Source organism: Myotis myotis, unplaced genomic scaffold (genome assembly GCF_014108235.1).
Source record: "Myotis myotis isolate mMyoMyo1 unplaced genomic scaffold, mMyoMyo1.p scaffold_m19_p_1, whole genome shotgun sequence".
Taxonomy (NCBI): Eukaryota; Metazoa; Chordata; class Mammalia; order Chiroptera; family Vespertilionidae; genus Myotis; species Myotis myotis.
In genome coordinates, this window is record NW_023416313.1 from 137,306,678 (window position 1) to 137,319,570 (window position 12,893).

General features: G+C 42.4%; 1 protein-coding gene across 3 annotated transcripts in view; it reads left to right on the plus strand.

Moving 5' to 3' along the window:
- SNX6 (sorting nexin 6) overlaps window positions 1–12,893 on the plus strand; it is a 73,480-nt gene that overhangs the window by 10,555 nt on the left and 50,032 nt on the right. For 2 of the 3 annotated variants that reach the window (XM_036353285.1, XM_036353293.1), the window contains 2 exons: window positions 4,171–4,275; window positions 11,168–11,278. In XM_036353285.1, coding sequence (XP_036209178.1) covers window positions 4,171–4,275; window positions 11,168–11,278 — 216 coding nt within the window. The remainder of the gene's footprint in view (window positions 1–4,170; window positions 4,276–11,167; window positions 11,279–12,893) is intronic. The other variant, XM_036353301.1, reaches the window with a different exon arrangement.

A 12,893-nucleotide genomic window follows, 5' to 3' on the forward strand; every position in this document is an offset into this window, starting at 1 on the left:
GTGATGGCGTGAGCCTCTTCCGCCTCCTCAGCAGCGCTAAGGATGTCGAACTGCAGCTTAGGCCTGCTCCCCGCTGGCAAGTGGACATGCCCCGAGGGCTCCCGGGCTGCCAGAGGGATGTCTGACTGCCAGCTTAGGCCTGATCCCCTGGGGAGTGGGCCTAAGCCAGTAGGTGGACATCCCCCGAGGGGTCCCAGACTGTGAGAGGGCACAGACTGGGCTGAGGGGACCCCCCCCCCCACCCCCGAGTGCACAAATTTTGTGGACCGGGCCTCTAGTGTATGTATAATCAACCATTGATTTGACTGCTGGGTATACAGGACTTCCAAAATCATAACTGGGCTAGGAGTTAAATAGATTTTAAATTTGACCTGAATTAGTGAGTTTAACAGAATTTACTTCTGTCTCTCTCTTGGATTTTTTTTAATATTTTTTATTGATTTCAGAGAGGAAGGGAGAGGGAGAGAGAGATGGAAACATCAATGATGAGAGAGAATCATTGATCAGCTGTGTCCTGTGCACCCCACACTGGGGACCAAGCCCACAACTCTGAGCATGTGTCCTGACCAGGAATCAAACCATGACTTCCTGGTTCACAGGTTGACACTCAACCACTGAGCCACATCAGCTGGGCTCTCTTGGGACTTTTTTTTTTTTTTTAAATTTTATAGCAAAGATGGAGATTTATTGAAGAACCTCTTGGGACTTTTTTAATTGATTGTACCGTAATTACCTGAAAACAGTTTCTTAGTCCTGTTACGGTTACCAACTTTCTTTCCATTCAACAAATATTTGTTAAGAGCTACCCCAAAATCTTTGTCCTCGAACTGGCATTCTAGTCAGAGAAGACCATTAAAAAACAATAAATAAAATATAGTAGATGGTGAATAAGTGCTATGAAAACAATGACGTAGGGAAAGGGATTGTTGGGGTTTGGGAGTAGCTGCATTTTTCATAGTGGGCCAGGCAAAGCTTTTATGAAGTGATACTTCATAAAGACAAAGGAAATGATTAAGTGAGCCATGTAGATAGGTGTCTGGTGTGGCAGCATGTCTGTGTGTTCATGGAACAACAAGATCCTATGGCCAAGCTTCAGTGAGCCAGAGGAATGGTAGGTTAATAAGGGACCATGTCAGATGCAGACTATATGGGGCCTGGTGAGCCTCTGTAAGGACTTTGGCTTTTCTCCAAGTGGGAACCTCTTGGGTTTTGAGCAAAAGAATGATTTCTAGTTCAATGGGATCATTCTGGTGGCTCTATAAGGAATCCTATATAATAAAAGCCTACTATGCAAATTGTCCGACTGGAAGTTCGACCACTCGCTATGATGCATGCTACCCACCAGGGGGTGGCATGGAACATGGCGGGTGTCAGTGACGCGGTGCTGACAGTGGGCAGCAGTGGAGGCACTGCCAACCCAAATGGGCCCTGACGAGAGTGGGACCGCAGCGGGATGGTGGAGCAGGTGAGCAAGTGGCACCAGGCCAAGGCGGATGTGAGCGGGGGCCCGATCGCCCCACCAATCGCACCACAGATGGCAATCAGCAGCCGTGCCAGCAGGGGGCGGGGGGCCCGGCCCCAACTGATCACCCCACAGGCAGGATGGTGGAGCAGGTGAGGGGGCAGCGCCAGGCCAAGGCAGGTACCAGGCGGGGCTGCGAGGCTGGGGGCGCAAGCTGGGGCCCAGTCCCTGCAGGCCACTCCAAGGGATCCCACCTGTGCATGAATTCGTGCACTGGGCCTCTAGTCTACTTATATAAAAACTCCGGATGTAATATCATGTCCAGAAGCTCGACCATCCGGAAGGAAGTCAGTCCTGCAGGGGTCGTCTTGGAAACGGCTGGGCCCTCCCCCAGCTGTTTCCCAGGGGGCAAGGCTTCAGGCAGGAACCCGCCCTCGGAGCAGAGCGTGGAAGTACTGAGTCCGGCCTTCAAACCAGACCCTGACAGTAGGGAGGAGGCAGCCCCATTCCTCACAGAATCTGCTGTTGGATAGCTTGCTGTCAGTGGCCTGCCAGCCAGGAGCCCCATTCACCTGCACCCCAGACCCTGACAGGAGGGAGGAGGGAACCCTATTCCTCACGAAATCGACAGGTGGCCAGCTTGCTGTCAGGGGCCCGCCAGCTAGGAATCCTATTCACCTGCGTATCTGTATAAAGTTTTAATACATTATATTAGAGGCCGTGGTGGTACTGTTTTACCCACAGTGTCTACAGGAATTGCTGCAAATTTACTTCTCAGTGGAAGCACCTTTCATTCCCAATATAAATTACCGATTCCATTAAATGAAACTTCAATTTCTAGACTTAATATAAAGAGTGAAGTTGCTAAAACTATTAAAAAGGCCCAACTTCTCATTATTGATGAATGCACCATGGCATCCAGTCATGCTGTAAATGCCATAGACGGATTACTAAGAGAAATTATGAGTCTGAATGTTGTGTTTGGTGGGAAAGTTCTCCTTCTTGGAGGGTTTACTTCTTGCCTGTTTATAAAAGTAATACATGCATATTTTGGAAAATTGGGAGAATAAAAGAATATATATTGGTAAAGAAAATCCACTGCTATTCACATTTTGTTGTATTTCTTATAAGCCATTTATGTATACACTAGAGGCCCGGTGCACGAAAATTCATACACTTGGGGGAGTCCCTCGGGCCTGGTGAGGGGCGGGCCTAAGCCACTGTCTGGCCTCTCTCTGTGGGAGGCAACCAGGCCAGCCCTGCCCCCCCCACCACCTCAGCTGCCGCCACCACCACTGGTGGACTCCCTCTGCGGGAGGCTACTGGACAGGCCTATGAGGGGACGATGCTGGCCAGCATGCAGCCAGCCCTGCCCCCCCCAATTGCCCCTCCGCCACAGCTGATCACCACCAACCCCCCCCATCACTGTCCCCTCCCTCTGCCCCCTGGCACACACCTTGGCTGGCCTGGCCCTGCCTGCTCACTGGCCCTGCCCCCTGCCAACTAGTCATTCCGCCGTTTGGTTGATTTGCATAGTACGCTTTTATTAATAGGACTTTTTAAAATATAATTGTAATTCTAAAGTACAAACAATTTTGTTTCCATCATTTTTTCCATTTACATTGTAATTGAAATTTGGAATGCTAATGACTAAGTGAGATTGGCAAAGTAAGTTCTGGGTTTTACAACTAGAGTATTTGAAGTAGGTTAGTTAATTAGACTTTAAAAATTTCATATCTTTGCATCTGGCTGAGATTTATTTTCTCTTTTAGTGTATTTGATTCTTTTGTAAGTCTCCAAACTTCCCAACCATGTTAGAATGCTCATTTGTTTAAAGGGGAAGAAAAATTAATAAAACTTAAGAATTGTTAGTGGAGCCCTAGCCCGGTGGCTCAGTCCGTTGGAATGTCGTCCCGTACACTAAAAAAAAAAAAAAGGTTGCAGGTTTGATTTCCGACCAAGGCACATACCTAGGTATCAGGTTCGATCCGGGGTCAGGGTGTGTACAGGAGACAGCCAATCAATGTTTCTCTCCCTTCCTGTTTCTAAGAATCGATTTTAAAAAACACACACATAGACACATATGATCAGATGAGGATTAAAAAAAATGAATAGACAAGTAAATGGAGAGCATATCCAATTCTTCTAATATATTAAAGCTTGCAGAGTAAGATGTGAAATTACATCACAGGAGTTATTGAGTGCTGTATGTTAGCATTTTTTTTTTGTTGTTAGCATTTTTTATCACTTTTCATATCTGTAATATATTTAACTATACTTAATAGTTTCATTGTGTATTCTTGAATTAGAATAACAGAGTCAAAATTATTAGCCATTATTTTTTATTTTTCTTCTTGTTCTTAAAGGTGGGTACATTCGTTAATTTTAAAACATTTGAATTTTAATGAAACATCATCTTGGAAGACAGTTTACTTTTGGGGTGAAACTAAAGAATCAATTATAGTTAATACATTAACTCATACAAAGCATAGTTGAATGGTATAGATGAAAATTAGTTAGGATAATAGCATGCCCAAAGTAACTGCCCCAAAATATGTATATAGATTAAATGAAATTGAGTATTTTTTAGATTTAAAAGTATTTTGTTACTTTAGTATTGTTTTTGCATTATCTAATTATCTGGGGGAAGAATGAAATAATATAAAAGCCCACAGAATTTTTATTAAGGCATTATTTTCTTTTTCTAGCTTAAAGCAATAAATGTAGATCTTCAAAGTGATGCTGCTCTGCAAGTGGACATTTCTGATGCTCTTAGTGAAAGAGATAAAGTAAAATTCACTGTTCACACAAAGGTAAATGTGATTTTGTGCTTGTATTATTTTAGGCATTTATTGTGCTAATGTTACATATGTAATAATATATTGACTAGAACTTTGGTTTTGAACATAGAATGAAATTTGTTTTGTGTGTGTGTTTTTATTTTAATTTATAATTCACTGGTGCTATTTTCACAAAAATGTTTTAGGGAAATGTATTTTATTTTTAATTCTTCATTGTTGAAAGTATTACATATGTCTCCTTTTTCCTCCCATTGACCTCTCCCGCCCCCCAGCACATGCCCTCACCCCACTACTGTCTGTGTCCATTGGCTGTGCTTATATGTATGCATACAAGTCCTCTGGTTGATCTCTTATCCCACCTACCCTCTCCCCTTCCTTCCCCCTGAGCTTTGATGGTCTGTTCAATGGTCTATGTCTCTGTAACTGTTTTTTTAAAATATATTTTTATTGATTTCAGAGAGGAAGAGAGAGGGAGAGAGAGAAAAACATCAATGATGACAGAGAATCATTGCTCGGCTGCCTCCTGCACACCTCACACTGGGAATCGAGCCTGCAACCTGGGCATGTGCCCCTGACTGGAATCGAACCGGGGACCCCTCAGTCCGACGCCAAACCAGCTAGGGCTCTGTATCTATTTTCATTTATCAGTTTATGTAGTTCATTACATTCCACATATGAGTGAGATCATGTGATATTTATCTTTCTCCGACTGGCTTATTTCACTTAGCATAATGCTCTCTAGGTCCATCCTAGAGTTGCAGATGGTAAGAGTTCTTTCTATTTTACAGCAGCGTAGTGTTCCATTGTGTAGATGTACCACAGTTTTTTAATCCAGTCATCTGCTGATGGGCACTTAGGCTGTTTCTGAATCTTAGCTATTGTAAATTGTGCTGCTATGAACATAGGGGTGCATATATTCTTTCTGATTGGTGTTTTTAAGTTCTTGGGATATATTCGTAGAAGTGGGATCACTGGGTCAAATGGGAGTTCCAATTTTAATTTTTTTGAGGAAACTCCATACTGTTTTCCATAGTGGCTGCACTAGTCTGCATTCTCACCAGCAGTGTATGAGGGTTCCTTTTTCTCTATATCCTCGCCAGCACTTGTTTGTTGATTTGTTGATGATAGCCATTCTGACAGGTGTGAGATGGTATCTCATCATCGTTTTGAGTTTCATCTCTCAGATGATTAGTGACTTTGAACATTCTTTCCTATGTCTCTTGGCCTTCTGTATGTCCACTTTCAAAAAGTGTCTATTGCCCTAACCGGTTTGGCTCAATGGATAGAGCATTGGCCTGCGGACTCAAGGGGCCCAGGTTCGATTCCAGTCAAGGGCATGTACCTTGGTTGCAGGCACATACCCAGTAGGGAGTGTGCAGGAGGCAGCTGATTGATGTTTCTCTCTCCATCAATGTTTCTAACTCTCTATTCCTCTCCCTTCCTCTCTGTAAGAAATTAATAAAATATATACTTTTTTTTTTTTTAATATATTTTATTGATTTTTCACAGAGAGGAAGGGAGAGAGATAGAGAGTCAGAAACATCGATGAGAGAGAAACATCGATCAGCTGCCTCCTGCACATCTCCCACTGGGGATGTGCCCGCAACCCAGGTACATGCCCTTGACCGGAATCGAACCCGGGACCCTTCAGTCCGCAGGCCGACGCTCCATCCACCGAGCCAAACCGGTCTCGGCAAAATATATACTTTTTTAAAAAGTGTCTATTTAGGTCCTTTGCCCATTTTTTATTGGATTGTTTGTCTTCCTTTTGTTAAGTTGTATGAGTTCCCTATATATTTTGGAGATTAATACCTTATCCGATATAACATTGGCAAATATGTTCTCCCATGCAGTAGGCTCTCTTCTTGTTTTGTTGATGGTTTCTTTTGCAGTGCAGAATCTTTTTATTTTGATGTAGTCCCATTTGTTTATTTTCTCTTAGTTTCCATTGCCCTAGGAGCTGTGTCAGTAAAGATATTGCTACAAGATATGTCTGTTTGGTTTTTTTTGTTGTTTTGTTTTGGTTTTTTTTTAAAGATATGTCTGTTGTTTTGCTGCCTGTGGATACTTCTAAGATTTTTATGATTTCCTGTCTTACATTTAAGTCTTTTATCCATTTGAGTTTATTTTTGTGTATGGTGTAAGTTGGTGATCTAGTTTCAAATTTTTGCATGTATCTATCCAATTTTCCCAACACCATTTATTGAAGAGACTCTCTTGACTCCATTGTATGCTATTGCCTCCTTTGTCAGATTTTAATTGAGCATAATGGCTTGGGTCGATTTCTGGGTTCTCTGTTCTGTTCCATTGGCCTATATCAGTGGTTCTCAACCTTCTGGCCTTTTAAATACAGTTCCTCATGTTGTGACCCAACCATAAAATTATATTCATTGCTACTTCATAACTGTAATTTTGCTACTGTTATGAATTGTAATGTAAATATCTGATATGCAGGATGTATTTAGGCGACCCCTGTGAAAGGGTCATTCGACTGCCAAAGGGGTCGCGACCCACAGGTTGAGAACTGCTGGTCTATATGTCTATTCTTGTGCCAGTACCAGGCAGTTTTGAGAACAGTGGCTTTGTAACATAGCTTAATAGCTGGTATTGTGATCCCTCCAACTTTGTTCTTCTTTCTCGGGATTGCTGTGGCTATTCAGGCTCTTTTTTATTCCATATAAATTTTTGCAGAGTTTGTTCTAGCTCTGTAAAATATGCTTTTGGTATTTTAATGGGAATTGCATTGAATCTATAGATTGCTTTGGGTAGTATGGACATTTTAATTATGTTGATTCTACCAATCCATGAACACGGTATATTGTTCCACTTGTTTATATCTTGCTCTATCTTTTTTCAGTATCCTGTAGTTTTCGGAGTACAGGTCTTTCACCTCCTTAGTTAAGTTTATTCCTAGGCATCTTAATTTTTTTGTTGCAATAGTAAATGGGTTTTTTTTTTAGGAAATGTGTTTTTTAAAGATTAACATTAAGAATGAATCATAAAAAGAGTGAAACCTTAACCATTTGCGGCAGCATGGATGGACTTAGAGGGTATTGTGCTAAATGAAATAAGTCACATATGGTTTTACTTATATGTGAAATCTAAAGAAAAAAATAAGCAAACAAACAAAAATTGAAAGAGACTCAGAGAACAAACTGATGGTTGCCATAGCGAATGAGAGTTGAGGGACTTTGTGAAAAGGTGGAGGTATTAAGTACAAATTGGTAGTTACAAATTAGTTATGGAGGGAATCTATAATAATAAAAGTGTACTATGCTAATTAGATGGGACAGCTGAACAACCTTCCGGATGAAGCCAGGGCTGCGAGGGCCGAGCCCCTTGCATGAATTTCGTGCATTGGGCCTCTAGTATAGGCAATAATCCTATCTAATAAAAGAGAAGCATGGTAATTAACCATAACTTCGCTACCCTTCCCATGGGCTAATCAGCGAGATATGCAAATTAACTGCCACCCAAGATGGCGGCCTGCAGCCAGGCAGCTGAAGTGAACTGGAGGCTTGCTTGCTCCAGTGATGGAGGAAGCCAAGGTTCCCCGCCTGCCACTGCCAGCCTCTGAGCTGCACTCTAAGAAACAATGTTGCAATTATAGAAGCTAAACAAACCCCAGATACCTGCTTTCAGCCATCCAAGCCTCAGAGCTGGAGCTGAAACAGTGTTTCAATTATAGAAGCCAAACAAAAGCAGATACCTGCTTTCAGCAGCCGAGGTCTCAGAGCTGGAACCGAGCCTCAGAGCTAAAGCTGGCTCTCAGTTCCAGTGATAGCCATACAAGGTAAATAAATTCCAGAATAAAAAAGAAAAAAGAAAAAAAGGAGAGGTTGGGAGCTTCAGTCACCCGCCAGCCTGAAAACGGCCCTCAGCCCCTCACCCAGACTGGCCAGGCACCCCAGTGGGGACCCTCACCCTGAAGGGGGTGTGACCAGCTGCAAACAGCCATTACCCCCTCACTCAGGCTGGCCAGGCACCCAAGCGGGACCCCCACCCTGATCCAGGACATCCTTCAGGGCAAACCAGCCGGCCCCCACCCGTGCACCAGGCCTCTATCCTATATAGTAAAAGGGTAATATGCAAACTGACCCTAACAGCAGAAAGACTGGGAATGACTGGTCACTATGACACACACTGACCACCAGGGGGCAGACGCTCAATGCAGGAGCTGCCCTCTGATGGTCAGTGTGCTCCCAAAGGGGAGCTCTGCTCAGCCACAAGCTAGGCTGATGGCTGCCAGTACAGCGGTGGTGGTAGGAGCCTCTCCTGCCTCCTCAGCAGCGCTAAGGATGTCCGACTGCAGTTTAGGCCTGCTCCCTGCTAGAAAGTGGCCATCCCCCGAGGGCTGCTGGGCTGCCAGAGGGATATCTGATTGCCATCTTAAGCCCAATCCCCCAGGGAGCGGGCCTAAGCCAGCAAGTGGTCATCCCCTGAGAGGTCCCAGACTGCGAGAGGGCACAGGCTGGGCTGAGGGACCCCCCTCTCCCCCCCGGGTGCACAAATTTTTGTGCACCAGTCCTCTAGCATTGTAATAAATATGTATGGTGCCAGGTGGGCACTAAAAATATCGGGGGGAACACTTTGTAAAGTATATATGATTGTTTAACCACTATGCTATACACCGGAGACTAATGTAAAATAATAATGAATGTAAACAGTAATTGAAAAAATGAAATTTAAAGTTCTTTTTTTTTTTTTCTTTAAAGGGGGCACAGAGTGCAATTCTGCTATATGCTAGGAATATTTAGTGCACAGCACTAACAAAATCCACTATATGAATTGCATGAGTAGTCAAAACCAAGTGACTCACAGTAATAAGCAGACACACACACAATAAAATAATGACTTTTTTTCTCCCTAAAGGGACTACAACATTTCTAAGATTTTAACTAGGTTTCAATCTTGCATTGTATTTGATACACTTAAGAATTTGCTGAGGAGTTTGCCTCTTAAGATTTCTCAACATTATATATATATAAATCATGTTTGTGGAGGGAGCTAAAACATACATGTGTATATCTAATTAGAATGCTTTTACACAATTTTTAAAGCATGTTTTTATTTTATTTTTCAAAAACATATTTTTATTGATTTCAGAAAGGAAGGAAGAGGGAGAGAGAGATAGGAACCATCAGAGATAGGAAAAATCATTGATCAGCTGCCTCCTGCAGACCCTACACTGAGGACCGAGCCCGCAACCCGGGCATGTGCCCTGACAGGGAATCAAACCGTAACCTCCTAGTTCATAAGTCAACGCTCAACCACTGAGCCACACTGGCCGGGTGAGTTTTACACAGACTATGAAAGGTGACTTACACCCTAGCCTGGTGGCCAGTTAGTTAGAGCATAGTTCCATATACACTAAAAGGTTTCGGGTTTGATCCCCAGTCAGGTTTGATCCCCAGTCAGGAGGCAACAGATTGATGCTTCTTCCTTGGGTATCTCCTTCCCTCCCTCCCCACACCCCTCTTTTTCTTTCTCTGAAAAAAACAAAAATCAATAAAAACATATCCTCAGGTGTGGAATTAAAAGTGACTTACATGAGTAATTGAAAAAAACAAAACAATGCCATTTGCATAGAGACAGAGCTTGTAGTAAAATTCTGAGTGTTTGAATATGTAGACACAGCGCACACATATTATGCTAATAGAAGAACTTTCGTCCCTAAGGAAACACCTCTCAATTGTCATTGACATGTAGTAGAGTCTGTGATGGTTAAAGGGTCAACATGATGTTTCCCGCATTAGTCTCTACTTCCTGTGAAAAGGTGTGTTATTCTGAATGTGGTTTATTCACTTCACTCCTTTGGCAACCTATTATGAAGAGAAGATATATAAAGATATTACTATAGATGATGACTCATCAAATTAGGGTCCTCAGGCCAAATCTAACTTACCTCCTGTTTTTATAAATGAAGTTTTATTGGAACACACATACTCACAAAAAGAATGAATCATAGGACCTAGACATAATGCAAATTTAATTTTCTCTAGACTTTATTATACTAGAGGCCTGGTGCATGAAATTTGTGCAAGGGGGAGGAGGAGGGGCCTCAACCTGGCCTGTATCCTCTCACAATCTGGGACCTTTTGGGGGATGTCTGACTGGCAGTCAGACATCCCTCTTGCAATCTGGGACCACTGGCCCCTAACTGCTAGCCTGCCTACCTGATCTCCCCTAACCGCTTCTGCCTGCCTGCCTGATTGCCCCTAACCACTCGCCTGCCTGATCGCCACTAACAACTCTGCCTTACTGCCCGCCTGATCTCCCCTAACCACTCGTATTGCCTGCCTTATCGCCCCTAACCACCTCTGCCTGCCTGCCTAATCACCCCTAAGCACCTCTGCCTGCCTGATCACTCCTAACCACTCACCTGCCTGATCTCCCCTAACCATTTGTATTGCCTGCCTCATTGCCCCTAACCGCCTCTGCCTGCCTGCCTGCCTCATCACCCCTAACCGCCTCTGCCTGCCTGCCTCATCACCCCTAACCACTCACCTGCCTGCCACATTGCCCCTAACCACTCACCTGCCTGCCTCATCACCCCTAACCGCTAGCTGGGTGGCAGGGCCAGCCAGGGCGAGGGACCATGGTCGTTCTGGTCTCTGGTCATTCTGATTGTTCTGTTTCAGTTGCTGGGCTTTTATTATATTGTCAGTATTGTTTCCAATTTTGTTGTGATCCTTTAGTTAATCAAATTGCTGTCTTATAAATTATTTTCATTTTAAATTTCAGCTTTCAGGCACATTTTCAGATTGTAGATCTATTTCCTTTTGTTTGCATAGTTGAGTTTGATATCTAGTAATGAATAACTTTTTAAGTAATGATGAAATGTTTATTAAAAGCTTTTTAGTGTAATTTTAATTTTTATTCAAGAGAATTTCTGTCTTTGCAGAGTTCATTGCCAAATTTTAAACAAAATGAGTTTTCCGTCGTTCGACAACATGAGGAATTTATCTGGCTTCATGATTCCTTTGTTGAAAATGAAGACTATGCAGGTTACATTGTAAGTGTTGAGGTTCCATTTTAATCCCATTTTTAGGAGTGTTTTAGATACTTTGTGTTGAAATCGTATTTAGCATTTTTAATGAAGTAATGTAATTTTCAAAAATTGCCAGTTACAAAACCTAATTGGTTACCACCTTTAATTCTGAATTGTCTTGTTTGGGAGTGTGGATATGTTATGCTACCTTATTTAAACTTAAATTCTTACTGTATATTGGAATTGTAATGGGCTTGTCCTAGGGATTCATTAAGGGGGTGTTACAAACCATACTAATTTTGAACCCTTAGGTAGGTAGATTAAATTTAGAGTTGGAGGCTGTTTAAGAGGTTATCTAATTTAAATATGTACCATATGTTGTGCCTTAGCTGTTAACCACACTCAAATGCCATTGAAATCATCCTGACCTGATTCCATCTTCATCCTCATGACCACTCCTCAGTCATTTGCTTCCCTTTCTACAATTGGCAGTGCATTCTTTTGGGGGTTGTTGTTGTTTATAATTACCAGTTTATAGAAAGTATACAACAACTCAGGAACAACCAAATGGAAGACATCTAGAGGACAAGGTATGGGGATGTGGGGTGGGCACAGAGCTTTCAGGCCCTCTCTAGGTGCCCCTCCTTCCCTCTTCCTAGCATGTCAATATGTTCACCAACCTGGAAGCTCCTCTTTCTCTTCCTGTCCTATTTCCACCTTTTTCCCCTCTCATCTTCTTGTCTGATGGCATTTTTTTACTACTTTCTCCTTCTAGAGACTAAACACTCCTCAAAGATCAAGACTGGACATATTTTTATATGTCCATTGCTCAGCATCATGCCTGGCACATAGTAGATGCCATGTGCAAGCATGAACAAACATGTGCTTGACTATACTTGATGCTTCTTCCCCTGTTGTTTTCCTTGATATAATCATTTTCTTGCAGTCATTTTTATTTAACTTTCACCTTACTTAATTTTTCTTCCTTTTATCTTACCTGCTCTCTTTAATTTCCATCATTTCTCCTTAACAGTTCTTACAGGCCTTTCCTCCTTTTTTCTTTTTTTCATATTTTATTGATTTTTCACAGAGAGGAAGGGAGAGGGATAGAGAATTAGAAACATGGATGAGAGAAAAACATTGATCAGCTGCCTCCTGCACACCCCCTACTGGGGATGTGCCTGCAACCAAGGTACATGCCCTTTACCAGAATCGAACCTGGGACCCTTGAGTCCGCAGCGACGCTCTATCCACTGAGCAAAACCGGCCAGGGCCCTCCTTTTTTCTTATACCCTTTCTTGAGTGATATTTCTCTTCCAGTTAAGGTAAGTGCCTATTTACCCCTTACTGTGAGTGAATAGAATGAGATTAGTGTGTCTTATTCTCTTCCTGTTTTTAAGCCAGTGTTTTCTGCTTCTAGTACACTGCTCCAATCCAGGAACCCACTTTAACATCCCTTGCTTGATCTTACTGTTAGCATTCATTAATTTTTAAAAACACAGAATAGCATAAAGATACTATGAATTCATTAATTTTAAAAATGTATTTGTATTATACCATTCATATACTTTTGAAAATGATATGCATATTTGCTTTACATATTTACTTAGTGTGTAATCAGAGCTTTATGTACCATACG